Source organism: Myotis daubentonii, chromosome 2 (assembly GCF_963259705.1).
Source record: "Myotis daubentonii chromosome 2, mMyoDau2.1, whole genome shotgun sequence".
In the NCBI taxonomy this organism is placed as follows: domain Eukaryota; kingdom Metazoa; phylum Chordata; class Mammalia; order Chiroptera; family Vespertilionidae; genus Myotis; species Myotis daubentonii.
In genome coordinates, this window is record NC_081841.1 from 12,059,775 (window position 1) to 12,079,279 (window position 19,505).

The 19,505-nt window shown below is 37.6% G+C and overlaps 1 protein-coding gene across 9 annotated transcripts in view; it reads right to left on the bottom strand.

Moving 5' to 3' along the window:
* RIC8B (RIC8 guanine nucleotide exchange factor B) overlaps positions 1-19,505 on the bottom strand; it is a 111,736-nt gene that overhangs the window by 86,270 nt on the left and 5,961 nt on the right. For all 9 annotated transcript variants that reach the window (XR_009451122.1, XR_009451121.1, XR_009451119.1 and 6 more), the window contains exon 2: positions 15,584-15,631. Coding sequence is in view for 5 of the 9 variants with exons in the window: in XM_059681757.1 (XP_059537740.1) it covers positions 15,584-15,631 (48 nt within the window). In the remaining 4 variants the exon portion in view is untranslated. The remainder of the gene's footprint in view (positions 1-15,583; positions 15,632-19,505) is intronic.

The window sequence follows — 19,505 nt, forward strand, 5'->3', positions numbered from 1 at the left end:
GCACAGGAAGCTACTTCATTCTACTGGTATCCGATGATTTATAAGAAGTAAAGCAAAATGGATATTAAGCAATTCTGGGTTAAGCTAGGCCTGTGAAAGGCATTATTTAAAACTGATTTTTTTTTCTCCTTAAATAGACTAAGTCATTAAACATGGTTCTACTTATTGAGAGGTTTTTTTTTTTTTAATGTTTCTGTTCTTCTATTATAGTGGTATGAAATACCTATCCTTACAGTTTGCCAGTTTTTCATTATTAAGAATGGACTTTGACTTTCCTTTTTTTGGCCCAATATGTCTACAATGTTGGCTACATCTTGATTTATGCTCTTACTCCATCAACAGTACTCATATAGTGATGGGATAGGACCCCGATCTTAAAATAGACAGTGCATATTCAACTGGGAGATGTGGCAGAGAGCCAGGAATACTTAAAGTCACAAGATAATCCGGGTGCATCCTCTTTAACCTCTATTTTACAAAAAGATTTATTGGGGGTAGGAGAGGGGAAGAATTTCTACATGAAAATAAACAAATGTATTACAAATCACAATACAAAAAGTCACACAAAATTTTAAGATAAACAATCAGGTATCTAAGGAATTTTGTAGTTAAAGCAGGATCCCTTGGATGACGCCTCCCTGGATTCTCAAGGTTATGCCTACACTGTCCTCTGATGGATGTCATTGGATATATATTCCACAGGAATCTAATTTTAGTTCTGAACTGAAGCTGAAGGTCAGCCACCTAAATCTGATAGTTCTAAACTTTTGCCCTCTGTGTACTGCACATGTGAGTGTGTGAGAGTGTGTTTGCACACACACAACAAAGAGACGTATTAAATTCTAAAAAAGGCTTGCTATAATTAACAGTTGGAACAATGTTGTCAGTCCCACAAGACAGACCTATTTTAAAAATTGTATTTTACAAAAATATCAGTTAATGACCTCCTGCCAGAATTCTAAAATGTACTCTGAATAAAAATTAGAGAATTCTAGAGGTCAAAGTTGGAATTTCTTTATAAAAAGCTAAAGATGAGATTTTCTAAATGAATACTCATGCAGCTGGGTCCAGTTATATATAGCTTAATATTATTCCTTACACTTCAGGTAATTCTCACTTTTTATTTAATGGATACTCTCCTTGTGAAAGGCTTTAGGTCACTTCCTAAAAGTCATCTCTGGCTTCCCTTCTTGCACATGCACATCTTTCAGTAATACTGTCCTCCAAGCTATGTTCTATATCAGGGGTGGGGAACCTTTTTTCTGCCAAGGGCCGTTTAGATATTTATAACCTCATTCATGGGCCATACAAAATTATCAACTTAAAAATTAGCCTACTGTATTTGGTCAAATACTTAATTAACTCACTCTTAATACCTTGGCAGGGCCAGACCAAATGATTTTTGTGGGCCTTATGTGGCCCGTGGGCTGGACATTCCCCACCCCTGTTCTGTATCATGGTGATCTTGGTAAAGACTGAAAAGCCAGTCCAGAGTAACAACAATTGTATGTTTCGCTCAAGTTTCTTTGCTAATTAGTAATCCTGAGAAAGACATGTTGCAACATCAAGACTTAACATTAATAAATGGGAAAGACAGGTCCTGGCCAGGTAGGTCAGTTGGTTAGAGCATCATCCTGATATGCCAAGATTCTAGGTTCAATCCTGGTCAGGACACATTCAAGAACCAACCAATGAATGCATAAATAAGTGGAACAATAAATCAGTGTTTCTCCCTCTTCCCCTCCCGCCCCCCCCCCCCCCGCACAAAAAAATAGAGGGGAAAACAGCTTAGATGTAAATGAAAGTTTACAAAACCAATCATTTACCCTTCCTTTCTTGACTGGAGGCAGAACTGGGGATGCCAAAACGTTTTATTTCTCTTCAAATATAGTACCAGCCAACTCCACTTCTCTTATTGCTTAAGTAGGAGTCTTTATTTTTCAGAAAGCCCTTTTCCCCACTACCTATGCAAAACATATTTAAGTATTTTAAGATAATATAGGGACAAATACAGAAGCACCATCATTTGTTGCATATTGGAATTTACCGAATAATAAAACATTATCTCATTTAATCTTTAGTGAATTCTTAGCACAAGCTATGGTTTGATTATGTAGTATATTAACAAGGCTGAGAGATGGATACTGTCACATTATATACTTCATATCTTGGTGGCTGATATAGATCCTGGTCTCACTGATTTCTACAGCCCTTTGCCTTTATTTCTTTTTTATTGTATCAAAGACTTTCTACATACAGTCTCTTCGGAATTTCCTTACTTTGTCTCCAATGCCATCTACCCCCCAACACTTATTCACTATGAAGTTACTCTACCTCAGAATCCCTTGTTCTCAGCTTTAGTATTCTAGGCATGTAATAATGTAAACTGTTGTTATGGACTGAATGCCTGTGTCCCCCCCTAAGTTCATATTTTGAAGCCCTAACCTCTAATGTGATAGTATTTGGAGATGGGGCTTTTGGAAGGTAATTGTGTCAGATGAGATTATGATGGTGGGGCCTTTGTCCGACGGAATTACTGCACTTATAAGAGGAGGCACCAGAGGGCTGACTCACTCACACTCTCCCCTCTCCCCTCTCTGCACAAAGAAGTCATGTAATCATAGAGTGAAATGACAGCCACCCTAAGAGAAGAGGCCTCAGAATGAACCTTGTCAAAACCTTGATTTTGGACTTCCTAGTCTCCAATACTGTGAAAAATAAATTTCTGTTGTTTAAGCTACCCAATCTATGGTATTCTGTTATTACAGCCTGAGCAGACTAAGATAGCCAGGAACAGAAACAAGAGGGAAGGTAAGTTGTCTCAATGAGACAGTTCTAAGATTTTAGAGGTTTTCCAAAGGCATAGAAGAAAAAGCACCAAAACAGATTATTTGGGTTCTTTCTAGTCCCTAGTTTTATTTTCTGAACTTTTATCTGAACTGATTTACTTAATCTGAAGCTAAATTTTCTTATGTGGAAGACAGAAATATATCTATTTCACAGGATTACTATAATTACTTAATATAGACAGCATCTGAGAGAACATATATTGTAGGGTATTAGGTATCTTCTATGTTACTTATTGGGGAACAGTACAATTAAAGTACAGAAAGCAGCTGGGTTTAAACACTAGCTTTGCCCCTTATGGCTATATGATCTTGGGCATTTCTTTAAAACACTTGTGCCTCAGTTCCTCACCTCTAAAAACAGGGGTAAGATTTAAAGTTTATGTTATATTAAATGAGATGATATATTAAAAACTCTCTGGCATAGTACTTTGGCATAGAAGAGAGGCTAATGCAGATCCTATATAATAAAAGCCTAAAGTGCAAATCGACTGAATGGCCAGCTGGTCGCTATGACACGCATTGACCACCACGGGGCAGATGCTCGATGCAGGAGCTGCCCCCAGCCCACAGGCCCCAGGCCAGCCAAGGCAGATGCCAATGCCCCCACCTCCCACAGATGGAGGCGACCAGAGGCAGAGGGGAGAGCGGGGGGCGGGGCCGGTGAGTGGGTGATTGCCCTGCCAGTCACCCCACAAATAGGCCCTGATCGCCAGCCAGGCCTAGGGACCCTACCCATGCATGAATTTCATGCATCGGGCCTCTAGTTACATTATAAAGATGGCCAGATGGACAAACAAATCAAGAAATATTAACATGCCCTAACTGGTTTGGCTCAGCGGATGGAGCATTGGCCTGCAGACTCAAGGGTCCCAGGTTCAATTCTGGTCAAGGGCATGTACCTTGGTTGCGGGCACATCCCCAGTAGGGGGCGTGCAAGAGGCAGCTGATGTTTCGCTTTCATTGATGTTTCTAACTCTCTATCCCTCTCTCCTCCTCTCTGTAAAAAGTCAATAAATATATTAAAAAAAAGAAAGAAATATTAACAGACATACTCTACACAGGGTCAATATGGCTAGGAAATTTTTATCTGTATTTGCCTTTTAAAGGCAAAGCCACTTGAGAAGGGAAAGCACTGATGTTATAAATATAACACTGTAATTTTATATTAATTTTATGGATTCTATAGTGTCCATTTAGAATCTAGAATGTCCATTATTGAGCACTTGTGTACATATCACCCATCTTACAAGACTCTCTCTACTGAGGATTAAATGAGATACTTATATAAAATCTGGCTTAGCATCTGACTCATTAGTGTTCAACAAACACAATTATCATTATTATAGGGACTGTAGAAGAGATGGCCTGATATTTGGAGGTTTGCAGGAACTGTCTTTCTCTGGGATGATGACAAACCCTGGCCATACCCCTATGCACATAGCCAATACGGAGGATATGTACAAAACTCCCAGTTTAAAACTCAAGTATATGCAAATTATTCAAGAGAAATAAATTCTAACCAAGTGACAAGAAGTCAAGTGACAAGAGCACATGACTCAAGTTATTTATAATATTAGAGAGACTGAACATACGTTAAATGAATAAGTAATGTACATGTTTGGCAATTTAAACTGTGTATTAAAATATTGAAGAAATGAATTATGGGGAATTTAGGTAGAAAAAGCTTGATAAATGTTGAATGTTGGGCAATAAGTGGGGGCAGGGGGAGTAAATGACAGAGATGGTGTGGCAGAAAGGAAGTAGGAAGACAAGTCAAATGATGGAAAAAGGCAGAGGCAGAGAGGGATATGGGCAAAGTGGGATGATCAACCAAAGCAGATTTAGAGTTCATATAAAGTACAAGTGTTCTAACAAGTTGTGAGCTTCCCATATTGATTTCTTCAGAGTGTGAGAAACCACAGAAAGAACCACTGTGCTGTAAGATATTCTGGGTCCCTTACTACACTGTGAGTTCCCTGAGGAAGAACCCTGCAAAGATGATCACTGAAGGCAGAAAAGGAGACAGAGGACCTGATTTGAATCCCACCTCTTCCACTCACTAATTGTGACCTTGGCAAGTCAGCCTTTCTGTTTTTCATTTATAAATGGGGATGTTTGAAACAATGGGAATGTCTGGCCAGCCAAGAACTCTCTCAGGTCCCTAAGAGTTTTTAAGTAAACATGTACAAGTTCTCCACTTTCCTTAGTATGTGATCAAACTTTGTAAGGAAGAAAAGAGCTAACTGCTAAGAAAAAAAAAACTTTACATTTTTGGTCAAAAAATAATCTGAAGAACCTAAAAAGAAAAAAACACAAAAGTCTTCAGCATGTCTAACTCCTGTATGTCAAGTACTATCCTGCTTAGGGGGAGAGCTGACACTTAGATATCCTCACTAGTTAACCTATGCAGTCACTTACACTGCAAAGCATGCTCTTCTGTTTCCTGTTAATACTGATAATTAGTTCAACGTCAAAGCTCTTTTGCCACACATCAAGTATCAAATTTTGGATGCCTAAAATCAGAAAATGAATAGAATTGATTCATGTTATACAACAAGTCAATTCAATTATTAATGAAAGGCAGTATGGTGTAGTATATTGGATGTGGAGCCAGACTGTGTAGGCTTGAATTATGGCCTCCCACCACACTAGTTTAGGCAAGTACGGCAGCTCCTTGAATTATGTCATTTTATTAGAACGTTGATGAGATGCCATAGGAACTTAAATATTATTTATAACAATTAACCTATGGTAAAATTGACTTTGTTATACATCCTTTTACTTAAAGTCACAGACTCTATAGGTGATGTTAAGTAGGACTTACTGTAATTTCTGTGTGCCTTAGATTCCGCATCTATAAAAATAATAGTACCTACTTTATAGCCTTGTTGTGAGGATTAAATGTGTTAATATTCATACAGTGCTTAGAGTGATGATGGGCATGTAGTATGTGTTATCTGTTAATATTTAATAACAACTATATTGATATAATTCACATATCATAAAGTTCAGTTAAAGTATACAAATCATTGGTTTTTAGTACATATATTCACATTTGTTCAACCACCTGATTTTAGAACATTCTCATCATCCCCAAAAGAAATCCAATGGCCATTACCAGTAACTCCTCAATTCCCTTTTCCCTAGAGCCCCTGGGCAACCACTAACCTACTTCCAGTCACTACAAATCTCCTATTTTAGACATTCGTATGAACGAAATCATACATTTTGTGGCCTTTTGTCTGGCTTCTTTCAGTTGGCATGTTTCCAAGGCTCATACACACTGTAGCACTTAGCAGTTACTTTTTTTTTATGGCTAGATAATACTCCATTATATGGATATGACACATTTTTTAATCCATTCACAAATTGATGGTTATATGGGTTGTTTCCATCTTTTGGCTATTATAAAAAATGCTGCTGTGTATATTTTTGTGTGAACACATATCTTCATTTCTTTGGGGTAGATACTTAAGAGTGCAATTGCTGGGTCATATGGTAACTCTAGAAACTGCCAGACTATTTTTCAAAGTGGCTGCACCACTTTACATTCCCACCAATAACATGAGGTTTCTAATTTCCCCACATCCTTGTAAACTTATTTTCTGACTCTTTTATTCTAGCTATACCAGTAAGTGCAAAACAGTATTTCATTGTGGTTTTGATTTGCATTTCCCTGATAATCAATGATGTTGAGTATCTTTTCATATATTTATTGGTCATTTGTGTATCTTCTTTGGAAAAATGTCTATTCAGAATATTTGCCCATTTTTAAAATGGGTTGTCTTTTTATTATTAAGTTCTTTATATATTCTAGAATCTAGATACAAGTCTCTTGTCAAGATATATGATTTGCAAATACTGTCTCTTACTCTGTGGGCTGTCTTTTCACTTTCTTGATAAGGGCCCTTAATGCACAAAAATCAACTTTAATGAAGTCCAGTTTATCTATTTCTTCTTTTGTTGCTTATGCTTTTGTTGTCATATCTAAGAATTCACTGCCATGAAAATTTATCCCTATGTTTTCTTCTGAGTTTTAGGGCTTTAGCTCTACATTTGGGTCTGATCCGTTTTGAGTTAATTTTCGATGTGAAGTAAAGGTTCAACTACATTGTTTTTATATGTGGCTATACTAGTATAATTGTCCTGACACCATTTGTTAAAAGATGATCCTTTCCCCTACTGAATGATCTTGTCACTCTTGTCAAAAATTATTGATCATAGACACATGAGTTCATTTCCGGACTCTTAATATTATTCCTTTGATATGCATATATAATTTATATTTACTTATCCTCATGAAAATACCACACTGTCTTGATTATTATTGCTTTATATTAAGTTTTGAAATTGGAAATCCTGAGTTCTCTAAATTTGTTCTTTTCAAGGCTATTTTGGCTATTCTGCATTCTATGCAATTCCATATGAAACTCAGAGTTGGCTTGTCAATTTCTACAAAGAAGCTACCCAGGCCCTAGCCGGTTTGGCTCAGTGGATAGAGCGTTGGCCTGTGTTAAACTGAAGGAGCCCGGGTTCGATTCCAGTCAAGGGCACGTAACCTAGTTACAGGCTTCTCCCCAGCCTGGGCCCTGGTTGCAGTGTGTACAGGAGGCAACCAATCGATGTGTTTCTCTCACATCTATATTTCTGTTTTTCCTTCTCTCTTCCACTCTCTAAAATCAATGGAAAAATATCCTCAGGTAAGGGGGGGGAAAAAAAGCTACCCAGGATTCTAAAAGGTGATGCACTGAATCTGTAGATCAATGTGGAAAGTATAGCCATCTTAGCCACAGTAAATCTTCCAATCCATGAACATGGGATGTTTTTCCATTTATTTAGCTCTTTAATTTCTTTCAACAATGTTTTATAGTTCTCTATGTTATTTCCTTATTTGTTGCTCTGGGGCTTACTTAGCATATACATCTTATCAGAATCAGCTCCAGGTTTATATTAACTTAATTCCAGTGAGATATATAAATGTTGTTACTGCTATAGGTTGCTCTTCCTTTCCTTTCTGTGGCATTATTGTTATACTAGAGGCCCGGTGCACGAAATTTGTGCACGGGGGGCGGGGGGTGGTCCCTCAGCCCAGCTCCAATCTGGGACCCCTCGGGGGATGTCCAACTGCCGGTTTAGGCCCGATCCCTGTGAATCCCCGTGGGATCGGGCCTAAACCGGCAGTTGGACAGCCCTCTCACAATCCCGGGCTGCTGGCTCCCAACCACTTGCCTGCCTGCCTGCCTGATTGTCCCTAACCGCTTCTTCCTGCCTGCCTGATCACCCCCTAACCACTCCCCTGCCAGCCTGATCGACGCCTAACTGCTCCCCTGCAGGCCTAGTCACCCCTAGCTGCCTTTCTCTGCCGGACTGGTCGCCCCTAACTGCCCTACCCTGCAGGCCTGGACCCCCCAACTGCCTTCCTTTGCTGGCCTGGTCCCCCCAACTGCCCTCCCCTGCCACCCAGTCGCCCCCAACTGCCCTTCTCTGCCGGCCTGGTCCCCCCCAACTGCCCTCCCCTGCTGGCCATCTTGTGGTGGACATCTTGTGACCACATGGGGACGGCCATCTTGTGTGAGGGTGTTACAGTCAATTTGCATATTACCTCTTTATTATATAGGATATACCTATAAACTGTTTAGAGTCCAACAATACATTATAATTACTTTATATAATTTTATCTTTTAAAGACTTTGAAGAAAGGACAGCAACTATATATATATACTGATAGCTTTTGTTATATTATTTATCATTTCTGGTTCTCTTGATGTATTCTTGAAGATTTGAGCTCCTATCTGGAGTCACATCCTTCATCTAATACAGATTTGGTCTCAGTTACCTTTGTGCTATTTTTAGTAAATATATGACATTTCTATATGTTATTGGTTTAATAAATTAAATACATATTGTTTTTTTTAATATATTGTATTGATTTTTTACAGAGAGGAAGGGGAAGGGATAGAGAGTTAGAAACATCGATGAGAGAGAAACATCGATCAGCTGCCTCCTGCACACCCCATACTGGGAATGTGCCCGCAACCAAGGTACATGCCCTTGACTGGAATCAAACCTGGAACCCTTCAGTCGTCAGGCCGATGCTCTATCCACTGAGCCAAACCAGTCAGGGCATACATATTGTTTTATATAAATGCTTTTAAAATCAGTTAAGAGAAGGAAAAGAAATATGCACTTGAATTGTCTTTTATAATTACATTTTACAATGACCTCTACCAGTGCTCTTTGTGTGGGTTCAAATTGCTGTTTGTAGTCACTTTCAGTCTGAAAAACTTTTAGTACTTCATATAAGGTGGGTCTTGAACAAATTATTTCAGTTTTTTCACTGATCTGGTCTTTATTGTCAAAAGAGCACTCTGCTGATATAGGATTCTTGGTTGAGGTTTTTTCCTTTGAGCTCCTTAAATATGTTATCCCACTGCCTCTGGCCTACATTTCTGATGAGAAATCAGCTGTGTATCTTACTGAGGTACCATTGTAAGTGGCAAGTCATTTTTCTTTTGCAGCTTTCAGGATTTTCTCCTTTTCTTTGTCTTTCAGCATTTTTATTATGATGTATCTGTTTTTAGATTTCTTTGAGTATATCCTACTCAGACATTTTGAGCTTCTTGGATGTTGTTTTCCAATAAATTTGTCAAGTTCGTTGTTTTTTTTCAAATTATAGAGAAAGTTTATTTACAAAGTTATAGAGGTAGTAAAAGTGAGACAGCTGCACTGTGTAGGCTCAGGAAACAATTACAGAAGTGAAAGGGCCCTTGGAGCTTAGGAGAGAGAAAGGCAAAGGTAACACGGGAAAAGAGGAGGAAAGAAAAGGCACTGCTGAGTTCCACAGAGGGAAAACATTTTAATTTTGGCAAGTTTTTAGCCATTATTTCTTCAAATATTTTTCCTTTGTTCGTTACCTTGTATATTCACTATTGATCTACTTCAAGTTTGCTTATTCTTTCTTCCACCAGTTTGAATCTAATATTCAACCCTTTTAGTGAATTCTATTTCAGTTATTGTACTTTATTGCACTTTTTAATGTCAAAATTAAAGAGAGAGAGAGATAGAGAGAGAGGGAGAGAGAGAGAGAGAGACATCACTGTGAGAGAGAAACATTGATCAGTTGCCTTCTACATGTGCCCCAACTGGGGACCAAACCTGCAACCCAGGTATGTGCCCTGACTGAGAATCGAATCGGCAATCTCTTGGTACACAGGACAACGCTCAACCTACTAAGCCACTCCAGCCAGGCTTTTTTTTCCCTTCTAAATGATTATCTTTAAAGTTACTAGTTTCTAAATGAGAACTGTACTTGCATCATGTATCAAAATATTCCCTAAGTTAAAGATGCCGAATAAAATTTGAGTCAAATTTGCAAGGCTTATAAATTCATTTGTTTTAGCGAAAATTAGAATTGAACAAGAACTTCAAATGACTAAAATAAGTTTAAAAGGCTTTCATATCCAACATCCATGCCTCAAGTTATTTCTAAGCGTGGACTCACACTATAGGATTAATGTTTCTATGTTGGCACATTTTCCATTGGGTGACCTAATATGAAAATTTATCAATTTATTTTCTGTAGTTCACAGTGGTAATCCTCCATATGCACCTGTAGCTGAGAAAGTGCCAAATCAACACCATAAGCAACTTATGAACCAATGCCTAACACAGGACCTGGAACGTAGAAATTACTGAAAAAACACTTATGGACTACAGATATCTCCACTAATATGCCAAGTCTGGAAGGAAAAGTTAAAATAAAATATTTTAAATGGTAGCATGGAACTCTGTGTTCATATAAATTTATTTCACTCCATAAACTGAGTCTATAGGTGATACTATTTCTAAATATGGCATTTTTATGTTCCTCTAAAACAGTGGTTCTCAACCTGTGGGTCGCGACCCCTTTGGTAGTCGAACGACCCTTTCACAGGAGTCACCTAAGACCATCCTGCATATCAGATATTTACATTACGATTCATAACAGTAGCAACATTACAGTTATGAAGTAGCAACGAAAATAATTTTATGGTTGGGTCACAACATGAGGAACTGTATTTAAAGGGCCAGAAGGTTGAGAACCACTTCTCTAAAAGGAATGTGTAAGATAATCAAGAAGGCTCAATTTTAGAGAAAATAAATATTTTTTAAAAAAAATACTGGTCTTTGTTTATGCCTCCAATCATACTATATAAAAGAATATAATATGTGACATATATAACATATGTCACATATTATATTATCATATTTTTATAGCATTATAATCTACTATAATATAATAGAAGTTTAAATGACAGACCAGAAAAGAAAAGTATCATCCACAGTAATAATATTCAAATAGTCACCATTTAGTGAATTTTCTTGTAATCACTTTTCTTGTACAGCTTTTATTAGTCTTATACATGGTTTGATCATACTGTATGAATACTCTTGTATCCTTTTTCAGTAAACAACATTATGAGATGTGCTTGAGACCCTGCTGTATAGTTAAGAGAATATCAAACTCAACACCAAACAATATGTGCATGTCATAAGAATTCTGGTCTCCACTCAATTTCCAAGTTCCTTTCATTCATTTAATAGGTATTTATACTGTAGGTGCCTATTTTGTGCCACATGCAGTGCTGGGGGATGAAAATACAAAGAAGTAAGCAAGCACATGCTTGTCCTCAAAGAATTCTCAGCTCAGCAATTACTCTCTGCCTTCTCAGAAATTTGGGTTACCTATGTGAATTTGAAGGTAATAAAAAAAATGCTTATAATTTGGCTAATTTTAAATTCATTCTTTTGAGGAAAATTACTATATACAAAGATTTATCTTAAACAACAACTGAAGTTTTCCACATTTTATCTAGTTATATTCTCATCTTACAGGTGAAAGAGCTATAATTCTTTTGCTCATTTTGTGACACGTATTTTTCAACATGTATTGCAATTATGCACTAATCCATTGGTCTTGAGATCAATGTGTTTCAGAAACCAATATAAGAGCTTTCATTTCTTCAAGATGTAAATTTTTAGATTATTCATACATCCCCATCCTACATATTTCCATGATATATTTGTTTATGTGCTGGCAGAAAATCATAGTCTACCAATTTAGATAGCAAATGTAAAGCAAATGCTTCAGTAAGCACAGGTGCTTACATCCAAATGTATAATGATCCACATGCACCTGGAACTATTTGCATATATGCACAAGCATTAGCAGTTGTAACTGACTTTATTTGGAAAAATTTAAGCATGCCTAGTAATTTCCTTTGTTATCTTCCAATTTAAGTCTCGTTGCCTAAATGGTGTCTCAAGATATGAAATAAGAGATAAAACAAGGTATTGAGCCATAATTTCAAACCTTACTAAATACACCTCAAGTGGTAATGAGTGGGAGCACTGAGCAGTGAAGGAGCCGCACACAATAGTCAGAAAATCTGTTCTCTATTTGAGGCTCCACCACTTACTACTGACTGAGTTTTTGCAAGCTGTTATTAATGTGTTTTCATATCAATAAAATAGGGATGTTGACATTCTTGCCACACTTATAGCATTAGTGCATTACTATTACAAAGCAAATCTTTGTAAACATGCAAAACACTACATGAGTGTTAGAAATTGGGTCTATAGCTATTTCCTAAAAATCTCAGTATAATTTTTATTTTTTGAAAGGCTCTGTTCCCTTACATTTACTTCTAAGTTGTCACAAAGGTTTTACATAAGAAGGTGTGTTTTTTAGAGACAGCACCCATAGTTTATCAAAAGGGGTGCTGCAGTTACCAAGGAGCTACTGTATGAAGACTCCAGAGACATGTTTAAGAAAGAGAAAAAAAGAACTGGGGTAGCAAAACAAACTGGTAACTTGAATTCCTCTTATTTTCAGTCTGGGTTTAATGTGGAGACTCGCCCACTATTCTGTGTCTTTCGGCACTGAGAACTTAAAACTGTTAGGATGTAGATCCTTTAGAAGCAGTCCAACAGTTAGGATTTCAAACTCTTTTTAGAGCCTTAGGCATGAAAGAGTCACTAATGGTTTTAACCACTGGAGACTGAAGTTGTTTTGTTTGTCAATGTTTTTCCGTTAATGAAGATTACCTAGCTAGGTCCCTAATGATATTTGTTTATATCAGAACTCCCAGGAAGCAGAAATCTGCACACTAGAACTAAAAATAACACCAGTACAGTCGTTACCATCTCCAATGATCTAAAAGGCAGTAAACACAATACTTTGAAAACGTTAGGTTTTGCTACTATCATATAGGAAATAAACATGCTTTATTAATAACTGTGTGGGAATTTTTTTTCCCCTCAACTGAAACTTATATGAAGTAAGGGGATCTCTGTCTTAATATATTTACTTTTATTTTTAATCCTCACCCGAGGATATTTTTCCATTGATTTTTAGAGAGAATGGAAGGGAGTGAGGAGGGTGGAGAGAGAGAGAAACATCAATGTGTGAGAGACACATCGACTGGCTGCCTCCCTTATTTGCCCTGACCTGGGCCGATATTGAGCCTGCAACCAAGGTATGTGCCCTTGACTGGGAATCAAACCCAATACCCTTAAGTCCATGGTCTAACGCTCCAACCACTGAGCCAAACCAGCTAGGGCATATTTACTTTCGTCAGTAAAAGCACCACCAAAAATTCTAGCGCCAGATTCCCAAGGGACCATAATCTAGATGTATTATGGATTCTCCCAACTCAATTAATTGAATAGCACTTGTCTTCCTAATCTGAATACCTATTATGAGTATGTCTTATTAACAACATGCTTCTTTTCTTTCACTTAACCCTCTCTCTGATTAGCACATAATGGTCTGTCTCTCACACAGCCTCCTCTCTATCATAACATAGTATTCCATTATGTAGATATACCCTAGTTTCTTCAAATATTCCCTAATTGCCGGACACTTGGTTGTTTCCAATCTTTTACTACCATGTATAATGCTTCAATGAATAACTTTGTTTACCTGAGTTCAACCTATCCACAAAACAGATTTCTAAAAGTGGCACTGTCTGGTCAAAGGGCAAACTGCATCTGTAATTTTGGTAGATACTGCCAGTTTCTGTTCCACAGGATTTGTGCCATTTTGTATTCCCACCAAATGTGCAAGTACTTGTTTCCTGAAGACTATCTGTAAAAATACACATGCCTGGATTCCACGCCTCAAATTCTGACTCAGTAGATAGAGGGTCAGCCCCGAGCAGGCTATCATCCAAAAGTTCCCCAAATAGCACATTCCTGGTTGAGAACCCCAGTTCTAAAAGGAATTCTCATCTTATTTTCACTGTTCAGATCCACAAGAAAATCAGAGTTCAATCTTTAACTTTCAAAGTTTATATTCCATATCACCCCTTCAATCATAATTTTTGAGTGCCTACTATGTGCTGGACACTCTAGGTGTCAAGGACATAATGGTAAATAATAACATCTGTCATCAGGGTCTAATAATGATACATATTTGAGACAATGGGTAAGCATACTGTTAGAGATTTACATAGAGTTTTACTGAAATACTGAAAGGGGATACTTCACCTTAAAGGAATGCCAGAGGAGGCTTCCTGAAGGATGTGCCCTGGAACTCCACTGGATTAACCAGGTAGAAAACAACATATGCAAAGGTAGAAAATAAGAAACAGAAAGGGTGGTATGTAACTGGAAATATTTCATATTGCTAAAGCATAAAATATAAGGGAGAGAAGTAAGCTGCAAAAGTAGGCAGAGATCAGGTCACTAAGCATCTAGGATGTCATGTTTAGAAGCTTGAACTTTTATAGGCAAAAAAAGTCACTCAAGGGTTTTAAAGGCTGGGAGTAACATGATCAGACTGTTGTTCTAGATTTATGGACAATGGACTGGAAGGGCACATAACTGGAAAAAGAGAGAGCAGGAAACTGGTGCGGTAATCCAGATGAAAGCTGGAGTTAGGGCAGGGGTTAAAGGAGAGAATGGACTAAAGAAATCATAAGAGGTAAAATGAGCAGGACATAGACATTAGATTTTGGAGGTGGAGGTGAACAGGAGTTTGATTACAAGGTATTATCAAACCACTACCAAGAATAGCAACAGATTTAAGCTATTTTTCCAGTAGCAGTGATAGGTTTGCACTGATTCAGTCATGCTCTCTTATCTGGCCTTCGCCATGTAATAGACCAAGGATAGATGCACGCAGACCAGCAAAACACACAGAATGGTGCATCACGCTCTAATCAACTAAGTAAAGCAAGCATAGGCAACCCAACAGGTAAACACACATTACATGGTCATATCTCTGATGCACCTTCACTTATAATTCCTCTATTGGCGAGTCTCTTGATTCCACTTTCATCTATGCCCCTGAAGTGACTTAGACAATTGCTGCAACATAAATAAATGTCAGACAGGGAACAATATGTGGCTAAGGGGCAGCAGTATGAACAGCTGTTTCCCCAAAGCTAAATGCAAAACATTTTGGGCAGCCTGCTGTCCTGCCGTTAAACGAACCCTTCCCATTGCTCTAATTTATCCAAGTACTAGTATAATGGTCCTGTGAGGATGGAGCAGGAATGAGTTGCATGTACTAAGCCTGGAACTTGCTTTCTTCTCAGAGTTCCTAAAAAACAAACTGGAGGGAAACTGAAAACTAAATAACCATCAGATGAAAACAAGTCCACTGTTTAGAAAGTTCATGAATGAAACACACACACACGCGCGCGCGCACACACACACACACACACACACACACACACACTAAGGCTTACCTTTCTTTTATCTTCATCTGTTGGTTCAAATTTGAAAGTAGCCCTATGCTGAGGGAGGGAAAAAAAGGAAAACAATGTCATTTAAATACAGAGATTTTTAATTTTGGCTATGTTTAAAAATATATAATGTCTCTGTAAAATGCTGCCTTCCCCATATCATATCTAATTTTCTTATTAAAGTAAGAGAGATCGGCATGTAAGCAAATAATCTTAAGAAATATAAAAGGACTACAGCAGAAATATATACCAAGGAGCACAGAGTGTCAAGCCTCTAACTCTGCCCAGGGAAATCTGGAATGCTCTGCATGCAGTATAGAGAATTTGAACTGGACCTTGGGGTATGAATAGAAGTTTGCCAGGAGGAAATGGAAAGCACTGCAGGAATAGAAACAAAGGCTCAGATGTGAGAAACAATATGATATATTTGTGAAATAAGCAGCTCTGTCAGAGTGAAAGCACAAACGTTAGCGGGTGGGAGGAGGAAAGAAAGATGAGAATGGAAAAGTAGATGGATAGAGATTTGGAAGGTCCTTCCAATGCCGCTGAGGAGTTTGTGCTTTTTTTGTCATATGTAGTAAGAAATCATCAGAGAATTATCGATAGAAAAGAGTCTATTCAGACAAATATTCTGTAACAATGGGGGTTTAATATTGTGGCTCCATCACTTACTGTTAGTTCAGTAAGTAACAAACTCTCCATAACTGAATTTCTCATGTGAAAAGAGGGGGTACCTAGTTCACAGAGCTGCTATGAGGGTTAAAACAGCTTTGGCATATAACTCACCATCTCAATGCCTGGCACATACTAAACAGTAAACATTAGGGTTATATTGATGGTGATGCCAATGATATTGAGGGGAAAAATAACTGAAAGAGAAGAGAGTGTCAGGACTCCTAAAATGACTGGCGGGAACACTGTATTTTCCACTCTGTAGCTAAAATAGATGATGGAGTAAGCTGAGTTATCTACTGTCACAGAAAGAGTGATGGTACCCAAAAACTAGAGCACAAAATTCCTCATTCTCCTCTCAAGTTTTAGTCAGAAGAACCAAGTGCTTTTATGAATCCTAAGCTTGCCTTAAAAAAAAAAAGTCTGCAGTGAGCATCTCTCTGCCTTTCCTTTGTATTCCCTCACTGGCCATACTAACAAACATTTACTGGCAACCCACCAGGAGTTAAGTACACTGAGTACTGAAGATATCATCATTACAGAGGGGTTCTGTATTGACAGCTTTGTAGAAGAAGAAATCTTTGAAATTAAATTTATGAGATGGAGAAGAAATGTTGACAGAGCAGAAGTTCTGAATATAAGAAATGGTCAGAGGGAGGACTTAGAGGTAAAAGAGACTGCTTCTTATATGGTATGCAAACCATACCATAAATTAAAATGAATTATGTCAGGAGGTAGGGGCTGGATTTTAAAATTTACACTTGAACTGTAAGATAGGTAACAGGCATCCAACAGAAGACTCTGAAAAAAATGTGAACAGTAGAGCATGCTGGAATATTTTGGACAGTAGCTTACAGACCAGATCAAACGAGAGCAAGACTGAAGACACAAAGCTCTCTGGGAAATGGTCATCAATAATCCAAGCATGATATTGCTGGCAGCAGTATAAACTGACACAAACTTTAAAAGAGAAAGTGATTTGGCAACACATGTTTGAAACCATAAAAATATTCATCCCCTTTGACCCAGAACTTCTACTCCTAAGAATTTACCCTAATGAAATTCATCCAGAATGAGAGAAAAATTATATATGTAAACATATTCACTGCAGTGTTATTATAGAAGAAAAGAGACAGCCTTGAATATCCAATAACATGAGATTAATTAAACTGCTGTGCATCCACCTGATAGAATATTATATTACAATTTTAAAAAGATGGCTGAAAAGCTCTGAAACAACATGGCAAATTTCGTATGATGGCAGTAAGTGGAAACCATCAAATTATAGTTCTGTGTCTATGACGAAAGTATCTACATAAATATATGGATGCATTTGAACAAAGCAAATATAAAAGCAGCTGTACAGGGTGATGGAATGTCTGGTGATTTTCTTTACAAAACTCACTTTTGGTATATTATTTTTATAATTAAAAGGGAAATTTTAAAAATAAAAGATGAGCCCTGGCTGGTGTTGCTCAGTTGATTGGAGCATCCTCCCATACACCAAAAGATTATAGATTTGATTCCCGGTCAGGGCACATACCTAGATTGCAGGTTTGATACCCAATCAGGGCACATACCTAGGTTACAGGTTCAATCCCCAGTAGGGGACATGTACAGGAGGCCTCCAATCGAGGTTTCTCTCTCACCTCTCTACCTCTACCCACCCCCCCATCTGTTCTCCTCTCTTAAAAAAAGAGAGAGAGAGAGAGAGAGAGAGAGAGAGAGAGAGAGAGAGAGAGATCAGTAAGTATATTCTCAGGTGAGGATTAAAAATAAAATAAAAATGAAGGGCCCTAACCGGTTTGGCTCAATAGATAGAGCATCGGTCTGCAGACTGAAGGGTCCCAGGTTCGATTCTGGCCAAGGGCATGTACCTTGGTTGCGGGCATATCTCCAGTAGGGAGTGTGCAGGAGGCAGCTGATCGATGTTTCTCTCTCATCGATGTTTCAAACTCTCTATCCCTCTCCCTTCCTCTCTGTAAAAAATCAATAAAACATATTAGAAAATAAATTTAAAAAATAAAAATAAAAAATGAAGGAATGAACAAGAAGAAGAGGAAGGAAGAAACTGTATATCTGAAGACTATAACTTAGGAATTTATAGACATGAAGTTTAGTAAAAAACAACATTAGATAAAAGATAAAGAAGCACCAGAATCAGGCTAGGCTTGTAAACTGAAGCTTAGTAAATATCCAATACAAATGGAAATAAGTTGTACTTAGAAACCAAGAAAGCTTATTCTGTGCCATTATATGTGAATTCCATAAACTATCTGAAATAAATGTACCTAGTTGCCAATATAATGGTAATTGTAAATATTTTTTTAGCATTTATGGTAAGGGGATAAAAAAAGAAATCTTTTGGGGAAAAACCCATTAAGTTATAAAAATGTATTTTTAACAGTTTCTACATAGAATTAATCTTTTAAGGTAATAATTTAGAATGGTACCAAGGACTAATTTTTCTGTTGCTTTTTAAATGCAAGGCTGATCTTGTCATAAAACTACAACTTTAAAAAAAAAAAAAAGGAAGAAAAGCTTTCAAGAACCCTGTCTAAATAGCATGAGGGTTTAATTTAATTAGAAGGTATATTGGTATGTGAGGCAATAAAATTGAATTTTGAATGTGCCAATCTACTCAGAAACTCAGCCTTCTAAGCTTGTTTGGATCCAAAGATATTTAAGGCTAAGTTCTTTTATCCAACTTAGATCATCCCTACACTATTCAGTACCTCTAACCTTTATTCTCCCTCCTTTGTACAGCTGAAAGGAAGGGAACTACATTTCTGGCTATAAATGCCTTTCTAGAACTACTAGCCACCACACCTCTACACACTTTATTTCCAGACAAGCAGGAGCAACAAGTCAAATATAAACTAAAGAGTAAAACCATTGTTCAATTTAGAGATCTAGTAAGGTACAACAGCTCAGTGACACACTGTACTCATTAGCAAGTTACTAAACTTTCCTACCAGTCAGAATTTCCTTCTTTATGTATGGTACCTTGCACATAGCAGGTGTCCAATAAGTGGCCACTATTGTCATCATTGCATGGTCTATGATGTGCCCAAATACTGAATTACTTATGGCAAGGGAACTACAGTTATTTCATAGATTTCTAAAGATACACTCCCACGGTACCGATACAAGGAAATTACTCTAACTGGGGTGGGGTGTGTGTGTTTCTGTGTTTCATAAATAGAGAGTACTTCTAGAACTAAATGCCAGTAACTTCGATTATACAACCCAT